Source organism: Dicentrarchus labrax, unplaced genomic scaffold, assembly GCF_905237075.1.
Source record: "Dicentrarchus labrax unplaced genomic scaffold, dlabrax2021, whole genome shotgun sequence".
NCBI lineage: Eukaryota > Metazoa > Chordata > Actinopteri > Moronidae > Dicentrarchus > Dicentrarchus labrax.
This window is the reverse complement of record NW_026136701.1, coordinates 11,903,378-11,926,743: the sequence shown is the minus strand read 5'-3', so window position 1 is coordinate 11,926,743 and position 23,366 is coordinate 11,903,378. Positions and strand designations below refer to the sequence as shown.

Here is a 23,366-nt window from a genome sequence, read left to right as displayed (position 1 = left end):
GTCGGGTAATGTGATGATATCCTGATGTGAAAACAAGACGTTTGCTGTTTGAACACTAGATAATCCATCAGGCCGAAGTGCAATGTTACAGATCAGGGTGATACATTTGTCTATAACACCATATTTTGCAGCAGTTATTAAATCTGCTACTTGCTTGCTCCAGATAGAGAAGTAGATAAAGTACACCAGGGACTGATAATCCTACAGGCTTTACCTCTTCAGTGAGCAGCCAGCCTGCAGAGTCCTGCCACAAAGAGAGACAGGGACAGAAATGACAGTGACTCTTATACTATTTGCACTACATTTATTACATGTAACTGTACCAGTGTAATCTCATTATATATTGGTAATTATAATCCAATACACACACATACACTCGAGAACACGTCTGGAAAGTCAATGTAAAAATGAAAAACACTGAAAAAATTGTTTTGTAGGCTATATTATTGGACTGTGTGGAGGTAAAAGGTTAAAGCAATTACAATCAGCCTAACCTATGCTGGTTTACTGATTCTGAGCAGTCTATGCTTTTACGTTGCTTAAAACTGGTATTGATCTGCTTTAAATTACAGTTATTTGACCTATAATAAAAAATGTAGCATTGAGATGTATTTTCTTTAATCTTTCAGCACTCAGTTGGTGGACGGTCAAACATAAATTACTTAAAAACGTATTAAAAACGGCTTGAATTTACAAAAATAAATATACGCGCAACCTGCTGAGATATAAAGACGCTTGAAATATAAATACCCACAATATGAGACCCGATTTTCACAAACTGTACGGCTGGATATAAACTTTAATTGTTAGTTGTCTTGATCCACATTGCAAAAGCATCGTATTATAGTGCCATTTGTAAGTAGGAACATGAGGTTATGAAGCCCACATCGGTATTCAATGGAGACACCATCGGAGAGCTCCTCTTTTTTTCCCTATAGAAATAAATACATATTTTAAAAAAGACTAGATTTCATCAAATGATATAATATTCTCTCTCTCCTGTCTTTTTCATCGTGTTTGCCGCTGCCGGGAATCTATGATCACCAAAGGAAGAAGGTTAGTGAGAAGTGAAAAGTTTTGGGACGCTCTAGGTGTCTTGGTCGCCGCTGAAAGGAGCCATTTCCTGCCAAATAGTGAGCCCGTCTAATCGTGACTGCAGCAGCTACTTCCTGCATTGTTACAGTACTTAATGAGGATTAAGTTGAAGCTGTCATGTTGTAACGGGCGGCCATTAGGCCTACTCCACACAGAGAGAGGGAGAGAGGAGAGAGGCTGACCTTACCCCTGTTTGATCTCTGAGCTGATCCCTTCACTCTGGACAAGACCTACTGACTGACTCTGTCCTGTCACATTTGTAGAGTAAAAGAAATAATAATCCCATCATCATTATGTAGACTAGTAGTTATAAACAAATAATGAAATGAAAATGAGTTGGACAAAAAAAACAGCAGCACCTGACAATATGCTGTAATCCAACACATCACAAAGTTCAGAAAAAACATTTAAATGAAAACTATGATCTGATCTTTATTATAAGTAGATACTGTTGGTAGTAGGCTTATCATTGCCAGGTGTTTATTAAAAGACATATTAACCTTTTATCTACTGGTGTTTGCAGGGCTGTAGTCCCCATGTAGCCCCCCACCTCCCCAGAAAAAGTCTGACCAGACACCTAAAAGGAACTTTGTAAGTGTATTATTATTTTTTGTCAACATGAACATTTAAATTCAGTTTGAGAGCCTTCTGGTGGGGAAATCATTTTTGGTGATTTATTTGTTTTGCTCACAATTAGTCAGACAAGTCAAATTGAATAACTCTTTACTGGAATGAGCCAATTAAATACCAACCGTGTGCATTTTTTTCCAGCGAACCTCCAGGGATGACAGTGTGAGTCGGTTAATCCACCACTTTGGTCCAACATGAAATATCTCAACAACTGTTGGATCATCCTGAAATTGTGTTCAGACATTCATGTTCCCCAGAGAATGAATCCTAATGAATTTGGTGACCCCCTGACCTTTCCTCTAGTGCCACCACAAGATTGACATTTTTGTGTCTGAGTGAAATGTCTTAACAGCCACTGGATGGATCTCCATAAAACCTGCTATAAATATTCATGCTCCCCAGAGGATAGCTCCTAGTGACTTCCTCTGACTTTCTATCACACACCACCAGCAGTTTAACTTTTCACTTATTCAGTAAAATGTGTCTACATTTACAACACAGATTGGCCCACATTCATGTTCCCCGGATGATGAATAATAATAACTTAACATCTTTGTTTCAGGGTGAAATGTCTTGACAAGTGATCCCATTGTTTGTGGCCTTTATCATCATTCAACCCTTTGCAGTTTGTTCCAGAAACCCTCCACTCTACTATGATGTAAAGACCCCCAGGTTGTTGCAAATGACCAAAATCCCAGAAAAATAAGGAAATGACGTCGGGGCCCTCGAGTATAGCTGCCCCTGACTGTTTGTTAGTATAGTTATTACTGTAATATCTGCTTGTCCCTAGGTGCACATGAACAGTGATGATATTTACAGAAAGATCCATCATTACCTATAAACTCCAGAGTGTTTTTTAAGTCTTTGTTTAATTTTTGCTTTCGGCAGGGTGATTATGTGAAGATGGCCCCTCGGCGCAGATTTGAGTGCATTTATATGAGACAATCTGTTGCCTCAGGAGATGGAGTGCTAGGATGAGAGGACACAAACAATCGAACCTGATGACACAGCATCATCTAGAGAGAGCTCTTTTTTTGTCATTTAAAGAACAGGAGAATAATGCTGACAAAGCACTTAAACCCCCAAACCCCTCCCCCCCCACCTGTAGAGAATAGCTGCCCCTACCCACTTCAGTCTTTATGGACTACTCAATTAGATCACAGTATTTCAAACACATGTGTGTGTGTGTGTGTGTGTGTGTGTGTGTGTGTGCATATGTGCATTTATATTGGTGTTTGCGGATGACAGGGGATTAGTTCAGTTCACAGGGATGCTTTGAAGGTCTTGTCATGAAAGAGGCAGCCAGCTGGATCCTTTATGGAAGCGATATTGCGACTTCTGATCTAGTAACCCTGCCGTGTGTGCTCTGGACTGGTAAATACTGTATGTTGTTAGGACTCTGCTGAGGTTAATGTTGCAGACTTACAGTAATTCTATGAGTGGATGCTGGAATGTGACTTATTTTGGGGAGTGTGTGAGATTTAAAGTGTTGGGCCTGATGGTTTAGATCTGTATGTGGGGTTAGGGAGTCGGTTGTGATTGTAACGTAGGTCCTTAAGAGATGTGAGGCAATTATATGATGCTGAGGTTGGGATAAGGATCCAGACGTGATGCTGATGCAGGTCCCTGTTGAGAGTCGAAAGGTAAACATGAAGCTGAGGTTACTGGTGTAAGACCAAGGTTTGGTCGTAATATGACTTGCATACAGTAGCCATGTGAATACATGTTGTGTAGTTAGACTAGACTTCCTGGCTTAGCCTGATTGACCCATTAGGGGGCTGCAGGGTAAGAATTTAGCTGGTGGGCTTAACTCTACACATCCCACCCTCAGTGTACACACTCTGTCCCCTCACAGTTTCCATTCAGGTATAATGCACACAGTACAGACTATACATGGCCTCAGGGTTTACTGTGTGTCAGTTATTGGTGGTAATTTCATTAAACACAACTTTATTTAGGAATATGTGCAATTTAAGGAGAATATAACGTATAATAATTAAGCTTTTAAAACTAGATTTAGACACGAGGCCCCTCTACAAGATAGGGTTACAACATTATGGTATAATGAAGGACCCATGTTAGCTGATATTGGTGGTGCAAATTCCCTAACAAATTTTCAGTTAATTAAATGGCCAAAAACCAATTAACATGCAGTAAACTGGGGACTTCTGAGGGCCTCCTCGGGGCAATTGAATGGATTGCCACAGTGCCCGGGTTGACAAACCAGTGTTGCACAGTAGTAATGCACTGTTAGTGCTGCATGCTCTTGCAGCTGCCGCTTTCCCACTGTTTACTATGTAAGTTGTTCTTTTTCTATACGTTTGGATGTTTCTCTATTGTTGTGTGTTTTATATGTTTGGTATAACCTGCCCCAGTGTGGGCATTATAGGCAATAATGTGGTTTCAGTTCTCACTAGGGGTTGCTGGTTTCATTCTATATTGTCTGTTAGGAGGCAATTAAGATGCCGGTGAGTGTTTGGGGGGGGGGGTGGTGATGTCTTCAATTATTACAGATTCTCACTGTAACCTGGTGTGTTTGTGTTTGTGTGTGTGTGTGTGTGTCAGTGAGTGTGTCAGTGAGTGTGTGTTAGAGGGGATCTCTCTTGTACTTGCTGGTACAGTCATGGGTCAACCCGAGGAGCCCGGGGGGGTTGGGGGCCTGGCACGGTCGTCCTGCGTTGGCCCTTGGTGGTCAGTGGTTTATATGATGTTATCCGGTCGCCCTGGTATGCCGAGGTGCGCATGCCCACTAAGAGGACGCAGCGGCTCCATGTGTGTTGAGGCGCATTATTTGGCAACAGACGCGGCAGCGGGGAGGGCCGAAAAAAAGAGGATATCCCCTGGATTTCTAAAAAGCAACGATTTATCGAGGTTAACTGCAGATTAAAGATTCCTTGGTCGACCATCGGCGAAGAACGGGCAACAAAGCGACCGAGTAAGTTGACTGAGGTGAAGCCGAAGTTTTTAGTAAGTGGATCGAGGGGAGCCTTTTTATTCGGAGTCGTCGAGAGGAGCCAGGTTTTTCCTCCACCTATCTGTGACGATAAAGAAGCTGATGGGCTGTTGAAAAGTAACACTTCTCCGCAGAGCCAAAGGTTGAGCACCGGGGAGGAGAGAGGGGGGGCTTTGCTCAGCCGAAAAATATTTTATTTTACGTTTTCTTACGCGTGCCAGCTCGAAACTATGATCCCTGGACTTGATTGTGTGCGGTAGAAGTCGTTAAATGAGGTAAGGATTATAAACGTTAGGACGTTTCATCGCCAACGGCTCTTCGGCGGAGAGCCGAGTCTGTGGGCCGGTCGATGAGATTTATGAGTTCCGACTCGGGTTTTTTTTTTACCTCGGGAGGGGACACCAAGGTAAACAGTCCCGGTGAGCCGCACACAGACACACTTTCACGGCAGTGGGATGAAAGTTTGTGCCCCCCCCTTTTTTGTTTTTTTGAGCTGCTGGTAGTCCCGCATCGGGGGTGCAGCCAGGTCAACGATTCGGGCTCGGTTCTGGTGGGTCAACGGGTTGGAGAGCGACCGGAGGACTTTTACTACTTTAAGTCCGCGGCGGCCGTTGGTGGTCAGACGTTAACGGCTGTTATCCGAGCTAAAAGTGGCTTCGTGTTTTTGTTTGTGCGATGTTAGCTAATGTTAGCTCGCTAACTAATAACACGCTCACCTCCTTCTCTCTGAGGCGGTGTCAATAATAAAAAAAAAAAAGCCGGCTAGTTGCACATGTAGTGTGGGCTGGGTTTAGTTTTTAAAGGGCTGAGTTTGGTTTGGATGGTGTACTGGGTGGTGTTACGTTAATGGTGGACGCCGCTGCCCGCTTTAAGCCCCCCTGGCACCAGTGTTGGTTCTGCTATCTGGTAGCTAATCTTCCTACTTCTCTCTGTGACAACCGTAGTCTTCCTCCTCTTAAAGCTGAACACACACACACTCTGACACACACCGCACACACTCCCTCTCTGTCTCTTCCTCTCACTCAGACAGGCACACACACACACACACACACATACACATACACACACACACATTTCCAGCCACCACAGTTTGCAGCGCTTCGGGACAAAGCTGTGGCTCAGGATTTCTGCCATCAAACCAGTACAAACTAATTGTTCTATTGTCTGTTTATCTGGATGCACTCAGAGTTTTAAACCCTTTTTAAAAAAATATATTTAATGATTAAATATGAAGGAGCCCGGTGTTGCTTCTGGTGTGTTGAGAACAAAACAAACACATGCAGCATCTGTTATGAAAGCACTGGGTGCTGCTGTTAACTTTATTTCTGATAGTTTAAGACTTTTTTTTTAAAGCTTAATTGCACTTTTGTCTTCTATACTCATACTGGTTTTGATTGAGATTTACTAAGGTCTTATTACACGTTGTCTGTTCTGTTATGAGAGACTTAAATCAGCTGCTTTCTCAGTAACAATAATGATAAGAACATTTAGTCCACAGATTTAAATTCAAGTATGCTTATAATCAGTAAATAGAGGAATAAATTAGTTGTTATATGAATGAGTTATTGTATTGGTTTATGTTACAGAATGCATGTTTCAGACATTGTTTTTGTTAGGGCTGCAAGTGAAACTTATTATTGTCATTATTGCTAAATCTGCTGATTATTTTCTCGCTTAATTGTTGATATTTCTTAAGTGATAGCAAAGTGTGATTCTACAGTGACGGCTTCAAATGTCATGTTTTGTCTGACTGAAACAGTTAAAATCCAATAACATTAAGTTCACTATCATACAAGAGTAAAACATACTTTCAAGCTGGAACCAGTGAATTTGTGCCATTTTCAATGAAAATATTACGTAAACGATTGATTATCACAATTGTTGCTGATTAATTTTCTGTCAGTCAACTAACTGTTCTACAGCTCTACTTTTTGTCCATAATCATCAGTAATAATTGTTTAATTTGGACCTGTGCACAACCATGACACTTAAAATCAACTAGTGTGCCATCCATGTAGAGTGGGGATGGTATGGTGGTAAAATTATTTGCTTTTTGGAGACTTTATTCTCACTTTGTGGAGATCTGGAATGAACACTCAGTTGTTCATGCAAACAAAGGTTTTGTAAAGAGTTATTTGCTTGGTAACAATCTGTTGCATTGTTTATGAACTATCACTCTGAACAAAATACAGGTTGCCTTTAGTGAAGGGGTTGTCTGACACTAGTCAGAGGAGAGGAGAATGCTTTGCTTTGACACTAGTGAGCCACCTGTTATACACAGACAGACAATGCTGAAGTTGTGCATCCACAGTATGATGTACTGGTAGTTCTATCCAACCCAGAGGGACTGTATTCACACCATTATAAGTACAGGACTGAGTGAGTCAGAAAGCGTGCAGAAATTTGTTATTTTCCAGAAAACATTGTTCCAGTGATCACACACAAGACTGATCCAGAGTAGTTGTGTAATCAGCCACTCTTCTGGAAAGGTTCGTCTGCTGGCCACATTTTAAGCTGCTGCACATGACTATAGGGGTCACAGGGCAGCTGTTTGGTCAAGCCTCCATGACTTCATCAAATATATAGGCAGCAATTTGCTCACTAATGGCCTTTTTTCTGCCTGTTTTGTGTAGACGGTGGTGTTACTCACTGCATAAAGCACTGGCTTGTTAAGTGTTGAAGCTTTTAAATGGAGCAAGCCAGCGACCCACACAAGTTGGCTTTGGCTATCGCTAGCTCCAAAGCTAAATCGTTCAATTGTACCAACTGCAATTCAGTTCTTTTATTGTGATCATGCCATGAAGGTTTTGTTTCTAGCTGGTGCTTGGAGAAGCATAGATAGATGCAACCAGATAATTGATAAGAAATTGTTGCTGGTGCAGCAGTTTTACAAGGTAGTGTAGCTGCATGGTTGCACACTATTCTGAAACTCCCTGTGCGGTGTAGAAATATGTTTTCAGAGGTTAAAGGTTGGTCAGTGGGTAAATAAATCGCCGAACACTGTATGCGCAGGCAGACATCGATGATGGTTGAGAGTGATTCTGCCAGCCTGAATGAAGGGAGATTGAGTGACTGATGGTTGACAAGTGACTTGATAAATAACCACCTCGCGACATGAAGAAAAGACACTCAGCAGAAAACAAGACAGGTGTAGATAAACGGAAGATTCTGGTGAGTGGTGCCATGATAGTGCTAGCAACCTGATACCAGATTAAAGTAAGCATTGTTGAAAGCCCCCCCTAAAAGTCAAGTACCTGCACAGGGCAATTTGATAACATGGTAGTGATCATTGTGATTTAATTACACAGCAGATGTTAATGGGAGGATGGAGTTTGATTAGATAAACGCTTGGAAGAAACACAGACTGTGCAATGTTCATCCCTCCTGTGAAATAGTCAACCAAATAAAGCACTAATGAGATATAAGTAAAAACTAAGATCAGGACTTTTTTTGAGCATCAAAAACTAAGCAGTAACACTTGAAACTATCAGTGGTGATGGTAGCGTTGGGATTGCTGTTGGTTAAGAAATCTCACATGCATTAAAAAATGATTACATGTAATTCATTGTTATAGCTTGATGATAAAATGACAAAGCAGTGTTTGTTATATGACCAGCCTTGTGGTCATGTAGTTAATGTTGATTAAGATTATTATAAATCAGATGTAAATAAACGACTATGATTATTATTTAATTTTGTATTAATTGTCTATGCACTTTTGAACTGTGACTTGAACCTTATTTCTCTGCACGTACTTTCCAAAGCTGAGCTCTTACATTGTTTTATTACATTTAAAGATACTTGCATATGAAAAATACTGTGTCTGTATATTGGTCTGGGGTGTACCCACAAGAATCAAAATTTTATAAAGCATCTTCAAACAATGAGACATTCAGACTCAAAACACTTGAAATTACATTTAGGCTATATGAAGTTTGTCCTCTTATGTCTCCAAGATTTATTTAGCTTTACTTGTTAGGTTTTAATTAAAGAGACAATGCAATTACACTCTGGCATTATAGTTTGGCTTTAGTTTTTATTACAACCATTTTTAAAGGGGGACACTTCTCACACACTATGGACTAGGGCTGGATGGTGTGTCTTGGATATTTATAACAAAATATGTATTTGACACACTCCCTATGTCAACAGCTGTGTTGATTAATAGGCAATGAATCCGTCCTGTACTCCAAAGAGATATGCCAATTAAAAGCCATTTTATAACTGTACAAACAGGAAAACAAAAACATATTGTGGCACATATCTCCACTAGTGGGCCATTTATACCCGGTGTACAGAAATATCACCCACTCCTATAATGGAGGACCCAACAGCATGCTGGGAAATACACATCAATTGTAGAAAGGCAGAGAAACAATGTGTTTTGTGACCAAAGACAATGGAACTTTTTCCCCTGTTAAAAAGGATTTGGTCCCATGTATGTTGGTAGGTGGTGTTGGGTGGTTTAGAAAGTTGCTGATGGAAGGCTATTGGTCTGATAAAAATGTATTAAAAGAGTGACAGCCAAGGACACATCACCATGACCACCACCATATATGTTACAATGATGTCTTTAAATGCTGTTTAAAGGATTTCCATCTCTTTTGAATGTTTATCAGGATAATTATACCATGAAACTCTCATAACCACACATACCGACTGTTATAAATCGTATAATATTGAAATGGACAGAGTAGCTCTGCACCCTGATATGTGTGATAGTGAACAGTCAGTTTACTTTGTGTACATAGCATGAATTTGTTTGTCCGGTGTTGAGTTTTCCTTTCAGTTTAAGTGGCCTTCAGAGCTTTTACACTGGTTGCATGTGATGTGGAGTTCCTGGGTGGGCGGGGGTTTACATCACCATATGTGTGTGTGTGTGTGTGTGTGTGTCTGTGTGTAAACTGCCATGGAGATGAAATATGAAACCTGTCTGCCATTCAGATCCCCTGTTACAAAGATAGGGTCAGTGTCCATGTAAGGTTGGGGGGGGGGGGGGTGGCTTTCCCCATGCCTAACTTCTTCCCCCAGCATCATTTCACAGCTATATGCATTATAATTGAAAATACCCCCCACACACAGACAGAGACACACATACTAACACCCTCACACACTGTATAATGGCCGTCACAGTGGAGGCCTGGCATCTGCTTCTGCACCTGAAGGGTTAAAACTAGCTTCAGCTTCTCTCTCAGTCATACACACACACACAGTCATACACACACACAGTCACACACACACACACACATACTAGCCAACCGGTTTAAACCGGTTCTCAGGAAAAGTGCTTTGTGTGTCCCACTGAATCCTGGGAAGGGTCATGTCATGTGTGTCTCAGTGATGTCAGAGTATTAAAAACTAAAACAAAAACTTGGTCAGCTCTCTGTTATCTGACGATTGTTCTGCATGCTGCATTGTGACTGTGTACGTAAATTGTATAGGTACATCATTGATACACTGAGTGGGCTTTATGCTGACCGCCATAATCGTTCTGAGAACAGGAAAGGGAGGGGGTAGGAGCATGTACAGTGTGTGTCACATCAAGTAGTAGGCTGTAAGGGTTAATTGTAGTCCCCCCCTCTAAAAAGAAGGGGGGGAAAAAACAGCTTCCTGTTGTGCATTGCTGGGCAGACTGAGGTCCTTGTTGGCTGGACGGGGTCTCAGTTCTGTAACGTATGTGTATGACTATGACTCATGACATAACGGTGCTGTGGTTTTTCATCATGGCCGTCCATTTAAAAGCGACGGTCTGAGTGTACGTCTCTGAATTTCACTTTCTGTTTGAGATTCTGTAAGCTTTGAGCGCAGGTCGTCTCCTGTCGTATGCCGCATGTTTACCTTTTACACATATGATAACGAACAATGTCATTTCAATGAGTGCCTCTTTATGCACACTAGTATCCCTGTATTGAGTCTCGGCCTGGTTTTGATCTTATTATGGATATAAAGTTTACATTGAACATGAAAAACCTGGTTATTCACATCCCTGTATATATGATCAGAGCAGTATCCACGTCCCTGGATGTGTCTGAACCTTTAACATTTGAATGCCTCTGTGTCATTTCTGTCCTGACCAAGTAACCTCAACAGTTGAGGATAAACCAGGTTTGGTTTCTGCTGCATTTTACACTTTGCTTGATTTAGCAGCTCTGTCTAATGTAATGGAAGATTACTGCATTACCTAAGTCGTACTTTCCCTCTATTTTAGGGTGTTGATCAACATTTCATCATTTACCATTATGTTTTTTTGTTTTTCTGACTAACTACTAGGTAACATGAGCTGATGACTCACCCGCACACAAGGCAGAGCTTGATCAGAAAACCTGGAGAAGGTGGTTGGTTGTATGCTAGAAAAGACAACATTTGTTGTAGGGCAAAAAATGTGTATATCCAATCCATGGCCACACTCGAAGGCAGGGTGACACTTTTAGTATTCACACTCAAATCCTGTTTACTCTTTCACCCCTGCTCCCATGTCCAAATGCTGCATAAAGCGTGCGTGCTACTCAGATCGTCGATTTCAGAAAGTTACGTACCCTAAGTTTGACGTCAAAAGGTTCATGGGGGCGAGGGCGTTTCTGAAGCTATTCGATGGTTGGACAAACACTTCTGTTGACCCATACTGGTCCCTTCATTCTAACGGTCCTTATCCTGTCATTACTCACCATTAATAACTATACATGCGTAAGAACCATACCTTAAGATTCATCAATAGTAAGACTGAATCTCTCATAGAACACATTTCTGTTGTTGTTGTACAGGATGATAAAGGTATGGTGTCTGTTAGACATAAAGGCTTCTTTATGCACTGATATGGAAAGTTCATCAGAGGTGTACACAGAACAGTGTGATGGGCCATTATCGGAACCATAAAGGTAAACGTATTGATCCATGTAGTGCGTGTAGTCCGCGTCTCTCCTCTTTCATTTCTGACCTGACACTGAGGCATTCAGAGCAGCACTGGAGGGGTAAATGTGTGTCTTTGTACCATGTACTGGTGCACATCTGTGAATGTGCGCAAGCAGTGCACGTAACCGCTCGACTGTCTGACAGAACGAGCTGCTGTATCTCTCCGTCTCCACCACTGCTGGCATGTCAACATCTGGTGGGATTGAATTTGTTGTACCGGTGATAGCGGACGGTAGTGGATAGTAGTGCTCCTCTGTGCCTGACTCAAGGAAAGAGAGGTTATACACAAGCTTGAGTCTTTAAAATGAATAAAAAATGATTTCACTTTCACACAAATAAATTACTTAAGTCCTTGGATGCATGGGTTGTTATGAATATTGTATCAGTAATCATGCTCCAGTTCATTTTGGATATTCTTTAAATCTATTTTAACTCTAATTTGATGATGAGTTTGTCATGTTCTTGCAGCTGTTTGATGTCTCACTGCAATGTTTTCTCTTTTAACCCCTCTTTCAAAAGATATAGCAGTAAAGCTATAGGTTTAAACCTTAGGTTTTGTTTTTTTGCACTGAACAATGAGTGCTCACTTTTTTTTTTCAGTTTTCCCTTCTTTTGGTTTTTGGTTTAGACAGAAATTTGGATAATTGGATGTTTTGGAATTATACTTGATTCAACGTCACGGTCATGTGACCTCACTAATCCAACATGTTTTGTCTGGGGGCCATTTTGGCCATGTGTCCCCTACAGCTGTTTCAAGGTCGGTTTTGTCTACTCAAATTCTGAATGATAGGCCCACAGTCACAACCACATTATCAGTAAAATGAATAACTTAATTTATTATTGGGTAATAGCTCTGTAGTGTACGTTTTTCAGATCATGTCAACATAATAAGATAAGCTGTTACATTGACTCAACTTACAAATAGTCTAGACATTGTGTAGTACCGCTGTGAAGTTCCTAAACGGCTGTAATCCACTTCATTTTGAATTTGAGCTACATTTATCTGCTGACAGTCATTAATTGTCTACACATTGCCAGAACCTTCTTGGTTGCTTAGGGCTGAATGAATAGACCTTTTGTGATGTGTTAACCACCTTGCTCATATTATACCTATCTAGCTCTGGCCAGATTGAACATCAATATGGGTTAGGGTGAAAATCCATTTAAAAAAAAACGTTTTTGGACTCGTCCTTTCCCATCTACTGCACGCTTGTTTGTACATGACTAATAACTCGATTGATATTTGACCTGCTTTCATCTCTTCACGTTTTCTAATTACTCTCAGGACAGAACATGAAAATTGACCTGCCTATTAGGGTGGAACTTGAAACTTAAATCAAATGCTTTAGTGATCACACTTCTACTGTTTTTAGCTGCTTTTAGCTCCTCAACTTCAACACCTCACCCCCTGTGGAGTTTTCTTGTAAACTAACTTAAGTTATTTTTACAGTCACTGTTTCTTCCACATGAAACTTTTGCAAAGTATTTTAAGTCCAGCATTGTTTATATCCACGTTTACTAGGGTGCAGTCTTATTCTTCCCTGCTTTAGCCGGTACATTCCAGCATATTTTGGTTTGTTACCTGCGTATCACCCGCGCGCATGTGCAAGTCAAGACAAAGCAGCAACCCACTTTAGCTAATAATGGCTCCATAGTGCTACTACAGCTCACTCCACAGAATCAGAAGAGCTGTACAGTTCACATGATGTGCAAATTATTGTTCAGGGAAGTTAACAGTGTGACATATATAATGATATTTGAATGTGAAAGATTTGTGAGTTGTTGGGGAGGGGTCAGCTACAATCTTACCTGCACGCCAAGGGGTCATGGAGTCTGACCAGGTGGCTGTTGTGCTTTTTTGGTGAGGGAACTGATGTTCAGCTCCCACTTGAGTTCCTGGGTTATGATGGTACCCAGGAAGCAAAAGGTCAACACACAGAGTGATCAAGGCAGGTGGGGCTTGGTTCTTTCTATAGTCCACCACCATCTCCACTGTCTTTAGAGCTCGGCTGCATCTGTGGGTGGTGTCGTCCACAAACTTCAGGAGCTTGGCGCTGATGACTGGAGGTGCAGCTGTTTGTATACAGGGAGAAGAGCAGAGGAGAAAGAACACTGCATGGGGGGGGGGGGAGATCCAGTGCTGATGGTTTGGGAGTCTTAAGACATGTTTCCCCAGCCTGACGTGCTGTCTCCTGTCAGACAGGAGGTCTGTGATCCACCTGCAGGTGGAGTCAGGCACATTGAGCTGGGAAAGCTTGTCCTGTAGCAGAGCTGGGATGATGGTGTTGAAAGCAGAGCTGAAGCTATTTTGACCATAAGCAGGCACACTTAACATTGTCTTAAAAAAATACTTTAGTTTATGAGACCCAAAAACTTTTCTTTGTATTTATTTAGTCAGTGCCATGTGTTTTGATTTCATTTTTGACAGCTACAGGTTGTGTTAGATGCTTGAATGTGATATGACTCTGTGTAGATGGCTTAAATAATGAATTTCTGTAGGATATGACCTGTAACACAGATCCTGTTTGAATGCATAACAACACAGTTAATGCAGTTATTTCTTCCGTTATCTGCAGGGGATGTCTGAGGAGGCTGTCCGCCAGACGCGCAGCCAAAAGAGAGCGCTGGAGAGGGATGCTGCTCCACAGTCTATAGAACCCTCAAATGCTGACAATGAAAGCAAAAAGCCTAAATTGGACCTGTCTGAACCCATAACACAGGCACAAACTAAACCTACACCCGACCCTGTACTGGCAGAGGACGGTGAGAGCCGGACTAAGGATGGATCAGAGCACGAAAAGGGTGAGGAGGAAGAGCAGAGCCGGTTCCCGTCATCTTTAGCGCTACCTTTGGCCTCTCACCCAGTGAAAGAAGATCAGGAGCTGACCCAGAAACAACAGACGGTGGAACCTGGCTCAGACAATCGGACTGACTGCAATGACAGAGCCAGCAAGGAGAGGACAGAGCCAGCTATAGATACAAGGAGCCGGGTCCGACTGACGGAGCCAAAGGTGTCCAGTGGTATGCTGGCTGCGGGTGAGGTGAAGGCCACCATTAAAGTGGAAGTTCAGACGGGGGAGCAGCCTGTGGACATGAGCACCTCCAGAGGGTGAGAAACAGTTTATTACAGTTTAACTCTCTCAGCTGTGAAAATCCTAAAGTACCTGTCCAAAAGGCAGGATAGTTCTACACAGAAGTTATCTGTTTAAAGTTACTTTTATGATCTTGTTCTTTAAACTAATTGTGTAGGGTAGATGGGGGGTGGGGAGGGGTGGGGCGTTATTGTCCTCAGAGGTGAACTTTATCTTTTAGTCTACCTCCATTTTCCCCCCACTCACCACCTGAACCCTAAAAACTCCCTTCACACAAAATGAAGCCGTGTGTCACAAACCGGTTCCAGCCGGTTGTTGCCATGGTTTCCACAGTGGAAGGAACAGTGAGGGGGGGGAGTGAGTCTGTCACGTGATGATGACTTTGAGGTCATGTGATTTCTTTGGAAGAGTAGTGATTAATCCACAGGAAGTGATGATGGTGCTAAGCCCTGAGGAGAGACCAACACACACACACACACACATATACACACAGGGAGGACGGCTGGGAGAGACAGGCCTCATGATGTCATGTGTTGACTTTAACGACTTCTTGTGCTTTATAGAAATACATAATCTGTGTAATCACAAGGCCGTCCTTGTTTTTTTAGAGGAACGTTACTCATGATGTTTAGTTTGAGTGCCACTAGTCAAATAATTTAGGTCATCTGCTCTCACATATAGCCTGCAGTTGAATAGATGCGTTGCAGGAGAAGCTATATGCGTGCGTGATTTTCGTAGACGGAAGTGAGGGATTATCCAAACTGTCCCAAAGATTCCCACATGCTTTACTTTCCTTAGCATGTTTTTGTTTTTGACATGACATTTAATACACGTCTCCCCCCCTCATACGCCTATTGTGACCTGCCACAATATCCTGTTTCAACAGGAAATATGTGCTCTCAAACAGCTGTTGCATTGTGACTTAAAGACCTTTACTAGAGCTTTAAGTCCCAGTTTGCCCCTCCTTGGCGTTTCCTACTGTTCTGTTGTTGGAATAGCATCAACATGAAGAGGCGCTGCGAGGAGAAGCTGTGTGTCCAGACTTGCAAGATTTTAGTGGAACGGATCAACCCACAGTCATAAATTATAATTGTGGTTGAGGAGTAGATCTACTAATGGATGCTAATTTTTGAGACAGTTGAGGTGTATGTCTTCATTTTGTATTGTTTTAAATCATGTTAAACGTAATTTAAACCCAAATAACACTATTTTTAATTCTAGTGGAGATCCCAATGTATTCAAAAATTCCAAATATGTGTGAATCTTTGTGCAAGGCATTTAGAATATCTTAATTTTATGGAGTGGTGCAGCCATACACAAAGTCCTGGATTTGTTTATTTCATGCCATAAAGCTTCAGTAAATAGTGTGGAATAAGCTGATTTCAACAAACTTAAATCTACTTAAGAGGAAATAAAAGGGTTAAACTGGAAGTGAAGGGGTTAAAATGGGTTTAAACCACTTTTTTTATCCTATAGAGGAAAGAAGTCAATTTCTTTTCTTTTACATGCTTATAACATTTTATTATTTCATTATTTTGATATAACTGATATAAGGCTGGTGCTCGATTTATAAAATACTGAAATAGAAATTTGTATGTCCCTTATATCCAGCAGTATTAAAAAGGAGAAGCGCCCTCCGTCCCCTGAAGATGACGATGTCATCATCTTGTCCGACAATGACTCCCCCAGTCCACCGATGAATGGCTTGAGCCACTTTAAGGATCTGGACACAGACTTGCTCATGGTGAGACACACGTACACGAAGCTAGAATTCATGCATTTCATACTACTATCCTACTGAGACAGATCCTAGGACAAGTTTAAATCATAACCTGGGTCCTTAGGCTGTAAGCTTTTTTTAGGCATCTTAAATGTGACCGCGGCAGGTTGGTTCAGTTGGGACACACATGGACCAGCTGAGGCTGCAGCATTAAAAGCATAACGTTTAAGTTAGTTCAAAGGGTTTGTGTCTTTCTTAATGTGAGTGACGCAAATGATGTTGTGATTGTTGAGTATAGAAGAGGAGCCCAGTGGAGAGGGAGCGTATCATTAAGCAGCTGAAGGAGGAGCTGAGACTGGAGGAGGCCAAGCTGGTGCTGCTGAAGAAACTTCGACAGAGCCAGATCCAGAGGGACACTCTCCAGAAGGTAAACAGTTATTAAACACATCAGCACAGGGTCGCTAAAAGAGTCACTCATCTCCACAGCACAGGTTCCAGTTTCCATCATTCTGTTTGTTGATGAATATCGTCCTCCATTTCTTTTTCAGCCCTCAAGTCTGTCCTGCTCCTCTGCTCCTCCTCCTCTAATCCGAGGAACAATTACAAGCAATAAAGGCTCTCAGCAGGTTAATGCTCTTCTATCACTCAAACACTCAGGCAGCATATCAGTGTGACAGCATCTTCATACTGTAGTTCATACTGTTTCTGTTTTTCTCTGACCAGATTTTGGCGGGAAGGAGTACAGGCACGGTCATCCCTCCGCCGCTGGTGAGAGGAGGGCAGCAGGTGTCGTCCAAGCATGGCTCCCAGATCATAATGCCTCCTCTGGTCAGAGGGGCACAGGTGAGGAAATGTTAACAATGCTATTAGCACGCTAAGATATTAAAATTCATTTTTTTATCATATTTCTTTTAAAAATAAATTTTGTGTTTGTCAGGGCAATAATAGCTTGAGTTGTTCCATCTTATTGCTGTTTTTCACTCTGAGACAAACTGCAGGGAAATAATTAGACTTAAACTTAGAACTTATGATCTTATGATCTCTTTGCACCTTTCTCTCTTTGTGTGTGCCCTTTGCTTTGGTGCTTTTGATGTCCCTCCCTTGTCCTCCACTACCTTTTCGTCTGTGATGTCCCTCCGTGTCATCCCTCTCATTGTCCTGGTTAGCCCATCTCTGTATCTCCACAGCAGATCCAGGCTCTCCGCCAGCAGCAGCAACAGCAGCAGCAGCAGCAGCAGTTGGCTGCCTCTGGAGGCTCAGGACCCCCACCTCTGCTGTTGGGCACCAGGACCTCAGCCCCTGCAGGCCAGGGCCAGAGAGGCATGGTCCAGCCAGGCCTCATCAGAATTGGCAGTAGTGCTACCACGCTGGTCAGTATCTCACAGAGAATATGCATAAATGTGTTTTATTACACAGGATGGAAGAAATAGTTAAATATATTACTCAAGTAGTATTTTTTAGTTTCCACATCTGACCTTAAACTTAAAAAGAAAAAGGAAACATGTGGCACTTGTACTTTGGCACAGAAGACAGCAAAGACAGCGGGGAAGCTCCATGGTTCATACCTCCGTTCAATTATATACATTTACGGGTGCATCGTTTCAGGTCATGACAATATTGTTGTACTAGCTAGTTATAGCTTTGTTAATAATTACTTGTCTAATTAGTTTATAACGTTACAGTGTGGGTTAAGCTGTTGACGAAAGGATTAAAATGTTGACCTACAGGCACATGCCAGCTATTCAGAAATAGGGTATAATGTTACCCATAATCTTAGTGTCGTTACAAATTGTGTTATTACGGTACCAGTGCTTGGAGACTCAAATTACAGCGATAGTTTCGGTTCAGTGAAGTCCTGTTGAATCTAATGTCATCCAATAAGTCCTAATTTCATATAATTTACATACTAAAAACTAAACTTTCATAAACATTGAGAGGTTTGCTGGAAGTTTCCATCAATCTTGTTCAGGAAGACCCTGACTATGGCCATGTGACATTTGGAGATATTTTAAGGCACAGTTTATAAGAGTTTACTGTAAGGAACATAAAAATGAAAAACTGTGAGAAGATGACATGGCACCAGAAAACATTTTACTACAGATACACAATATGCTGGTTCCTCAATTAGTGTTTAATTTAATTTTCCTGTACAGTAAAATCTGTAAAACAGTTATCTAAGAGTATGTACTACCTAATGAAGGCCTATTTTAAGAGTTTTAAGATTACGTAATGCAAATGCCATTCATGCTGGCACAAATTGACAATTTTTAGATTATAGGTAATTTTATAAAATGAAGAAATAATAAAAACATAAAACACACAAACAAAACGACTTTGTGTACATGCTCATCTTCATGGCGGTTGTTGACTCGCATGCAGACAATGGGCAACAGCGGCCTCTGCAGCCATAGATTTCGGTGTGGTTTTCATGAACGACAGCTCACTTGACTCCAGTCCATAAAAATATAAGTAGCTACGTCCAACGTTGCTAGCAGGTCACTAGAGCAGGTGGTTCAGCTGCAGACTGTATCTTGGCATTGTATGTCTGTGCATTAAAAATCCCAGTCCAATTGAATGCATGCTTTTTGCTGAAAATTCCTGGAGGCTAATAACAAACCCCTCTATGAAAACAAAACAAAACTGGTCCATAGATATAAATGTATTACAAGCTATAGTTAATAATCATATAGTAACCATCACATGTCTTCTTTGTGTGTGTGTGTGTGTGTGTGTGTGTGTGTGTGTGTGTGTGTGTGTGTGTGTGTGTGTGTGTGTGTGTGTGTGTGTGTGGCAGCATAATTCTTGTCTTGTGAAAAAAGTGTTTTTCTCTGATATATGCAGATTTTTAATTGTCACAGAAGCTTAGAATCGGGCACCAACTGTCTGCTCAGTGTTCTTTGATCATTAAACACCTTGCAATTAATCAACCTACCTTCTGTATTGCTCAAGCAAGTCAAAGATATTCTGATCTTGACTGGATGTTTACACCTGTCTTGTTTCTTCCTGTCTCTGGTTGTTTTTAAAGGCCTCGCCATCCAGTTTGAAGGGCTCTTCCTCAGGCTTGTCTGTGGTTAGCATGAACGACTCTCCGGCCAGCCGCCAAGCTGCAGCTAAACTCGCCCTGCGGAAACAACTGGAGAAGACACTCCTGGAGATTCCTCCACCCAAGCCCCCAGCTCCGGAGTTTAACTTCCTGCCCTCTGCAGCTAATAATGAATTCATCTACCTGGTGGGACTGGAAGAAGTGGTACAGAATCTGCTGGATACCATCCACAGAGGTTAGGCTTCTGTTTATATTTTGTAGAGATAATAGGATAAGTCCATTAATTGATTAAAAGAAAAATAATTGGCAAAATAATTGGCATTAATCATTAAAGTAATTTTTCAAGTTAAAATACCAAACATTCTCTAGTTCCAGCTTCTACATTATGAGGGTTTGCTGCTTTGTTTTGTTATAAATGATGATAATCTGAATAGCATTAGGTTTGGACTGCTGGTTGGACAAAACAAGCCAGTTTGTGTAATTTCCTTGCTAGCTTTAGTAAATGGTAATGGGCATTTTAGACCACACAACTAGTCTACAATTGAGAAAACAATAGGACACTTTTACCCAGGACTTAAATATTTGTCTACCTGCATATATTTCTTTGTAATTGCTTCTTTGACCCCATAAAAGCACCTCTGTCTGTTTCAATCAATGCCTCCATCCTCTCCATCCAGGAAAGACAGGTGTAGCACTGTCCAAGACCACTGTCAACGAACCCTTCACGTGCACCCAATGCAACACTGACTTCACCTGCCGCTGGAGGCACGACAAGACAAAGGGAGGGGCAGTCCTCTGTGAACACTGCATGTCATCCAATCAGAAAAAGGCTTTGAAAGCTGAGCATACCAATAGGCTCAAAGGTGCGTTTGTCAAAGCACTGCAACAAGAGCAGGAAATAGAGCAGGGTATTTTTCAGCAGACGTCCTCACGGGTCTCCCACAGTAGCTCCTCATCCTCGTCGTTGAAAGCAGAGCAGCTGGTGTCTCAGCAGCTGAAGCAGGCCCAGGCCAGAGCGTCCTCCCTCCAGCACCACCACCAGGCCAGCCGAGGAGCCAACGTTCTTCACCATCACTCCATCAAGCAGGTTGGAAGCCGCTTTTCTTTTCAAGGGAAACATTTGTGCAGTCGATGCAACTGTAACTCAAAACCCCTCTCTCTGCCTCTCGTAACTCTCCTCAGAGCTCCCAGGGTCAGCTGTCCCATGGTGTCTCATCAGTGGGGTTAAGGGGCGTCCCCCATTCCTTCTCCTCCTCCTCGCAGCTGCAGAGTGCGGTGGCGGCGGCAGCTTTGGTCAGCCGGCCAGGTAAGCACGCCCATGTTTCCCACCGCTCTGTCCAGAGTTCAAAGGTGAGCAGCAGTGGAATCGTCGGCGGCAGGAATATCAGCGGAGGTAGTGCCTCATCCACTGCATGGAAGAAGCAGAGCAACAGCAATACAGGTAGACTCACATATAATATATGATACCGGCCCAACTCTGGCGCCTGACATCTCCTCTTTTTCAAATTCCTGTCTGGTCCAAAAGCAATCCTTGAGCATCCTAGTGCCATCCTTTTTTCTGGTGTTAAGGAATCCTATACAAAAGTTGCAATCTAGTGTCATCCCACGCACTAGAGGAAAAATAAATAACAGTTAAGAAACATACAGGAGGAAATGTTTTCGGACAAGGCAATCCCACTCTCCAGTTCTCTCCCTGCCAGTGATCTCAACCTTCCTACTTTAGACCCTCCGTTTGGTGGTTCATTATTTTTTCCCTCGGTGTCACTGCTTTACCTTAGAGTAGCCATTTTTCCTTTGTGTCTTTCTGTGTGTTTTGGGGACACTGGTGGTTACATATTCAGGTGCTAACTTCTTTTTTTTTTCTTATTCAACTCCAAAAGCATTATTCCGTTCACACGCCACTTGCTCCACGCCTTGACCTGCTGCTCTGTTGCATGTGTTCCACAGGAGTCACCATGGCCTACGTGAACCCCAGCCTGACGGGTCACAAGACGTCAGCCACCGTCGACGCTCGTCAGAGGGAGTACCTGCTGGACATGATCCCCTCTCGCTCATCGATCTCGCAGACGGCAAACCCATGGAAATAATTTAAACTGTACTCTACTATCCATTGTTAGTTTTTGTCCAAGTTTCCTCAGCTCCAATAATATGGTCAACAGCAACCCCCGGAGGATTTTTAAGCAAATGCAATCTCCTAAAGTGAAGAAATGATCCTTCCTTACCTTTGTATGATTGTTGTTTTAGTTTTTTTATTTTCTGTTGTTTATTTTGAGATTCGCTGTTCTTTGGTAATTGTGCAGAAACAATTTTGATTTGAATACTTGAAGGGCTTCCCCCTGGGTACCTCTGTCCTCCAGACTGGGTGGTTAAATGATGGTGTGATAATGTGTCTGCATTGAGTGCTCTGATAAAAAAAAAATGAGTACTCAGTTCTGGGCTTATATGCTCTTTCTGCCATAATGTGGGTCAGACTGATCCAACCTTTTTGACACTTGAATGGTTGTAGTCATACCCAAGAGTTCACATTCAACAAAATACACATTTATCTTAAGAAAAAGCAAAATAATTAAGTTGTACAAATTTTCAGTCTGTCACCCCTGTTGTTTAAGGTTTGAATTTATTTTTTATTTACAGTAAGTTATTTCGTTTTTTTTTGACTGTTGTTAAAAATCACTCAGTATATTGTGGTTTCCACAAATGAAGAGTTTATTCTAGCTTTGTTTTTTCCCCCGTTTAATGGCATGCCTACCCTTAACCCTTCTGTTCATTTTGCACCTTAGCTGAAGAAGCATGGTGTCGTTGCTTAATTCATCTGTAATTACCATCTGTAATTTGCTTATTTTATATTAATGTCAACATTGTAAGATTTTTTTTGAGTGTTATGTCATCGTTAAGAAAATGCAAACTCTGAAGGAGCTGAATTTGCCACACTGGAGCCAGAGTTCCTCTCTGATTTATTCAACAATAATCTCTGCAATATGCGGCATATACTTATACAATTCTTGAAGGGAATATCTCCCAACTACCAAGACCCTGGAATACATAAGACCATCATCTTACCCCTCACCATATTACATATTTTCTCTGCTTCCTGATCTTAACTGCATTGTACAAACTTATCATCAAATTTATTTGGTTTACTTTTTTCCTAGCTCCTAAAGAAATAATAAAAAAAATATACATTTTAAACACTTGTTTTTATTTATTAACTGGATCATATAAAACTACTATGACATTTCATCTATAAACAGAACTTAATGTGCTCTGACTCTCACATGATCAGGGAATGGGTTGTTCAATCAATTCTCTGGCATTCACTGTTGTATCTTGACAAATTTAACCAGTGAACTGATCAGAGCGGTTTTCGGATCAGTGTCCTTTCAAAGCTCCTCCACACATCCGAGGTTAAGTAGAAACTGGAGGGGCAATAAGGATAATGGACATTTCAAAGAGCAGAAATGTAGCATAAAGGCTGATCTGGAAACTAGCAGTTGCTATGTGAGACAAAAACAGGAAAGACAGGTAGGTGTGATGACATTTTGTGAAGAAAGAATACTAAAGACTAACATACAAAAGTACATATAACAGCCAGAAGGCAAACTGGCATCTGTGAGCCCTGCCCTCTGTACATTCAAGTATGACAATCAATATAGAACAACCCAGTTGTAAATTACTTGAGAAGGATTTGGGATGCAGGACTTTAACTTGTAATGGTGTACATGGGCTTCATTTATTTAAGGATCTTTCAATGCTTATATGCGATCTCTTGAGGTCATATTTAACAAAAGGCTACATTTCTGCGTGTTAATGCAGTTTTGATTTTGAGAGCATACACTGCAATGACATAACACAACAATGTTAATTTGACAAAAAGATAGTATATTTATATAATACAGTGCCCTGTCGAGAAGATAAAACTAAAAC

At 41.6% G+C, this 23,366-nt stretch overlaps 1 protein-coding gene across 6 annotated transcripts; it reads left to right on the top strand.

Annotated features, from left to right (window-relative positions):
- The first annotated feature begins 4,491 nt into the window (after positions 1-4,491).
- On the top strand, positions 4,492-22,631 carry LOC127364540 (transcriptional repressor p66 alpha). Of its 6 annotated transcripts, none has more exons than XM_051402205.1 (11): positions 4,492-4,660; positions 14,164-14,696; positions 16,291-16,423; positions 16,698-16,826; positions 16,948-17,025; positions 17,123-17,242; positions 17,566-17,769; positions 19,425-19,677; positions 20,120-20,529; positions 20,625-20,748; positions 21,390-22,631. In XM_051402205.1, exons 2-11 carry the CDS (start codon positions 14,167-14,169, stop codon positions 21,527-21,529), a joined length of 2,121 nt encoding a protein of 706 aa, XP_051258165.1. In that variant the 5' UTR covers positions 4,492-4,660; positions 14,164-14,166; the 3' UTR covers positions 21,530-22,631. The 6 variants fall into 6 exon arrangements, with proteins under 6 accessions (XP_051258165.1, XP_051258144.1, XP_051258160.1 ...); XM_051402184.1 differs by having other exon boundaries at positions 4,493-4,660; positions 16,294-16,423; positions 20,625-20,883; XM_051402200.1 differs by having other exon boundaries at positions 4,493-4,660; positions 17,590-17,769; positions 20,625-20,883.
- The last annotated feature ends 735 nt before the right edge of the window (positions 22,632-23,366 follow it).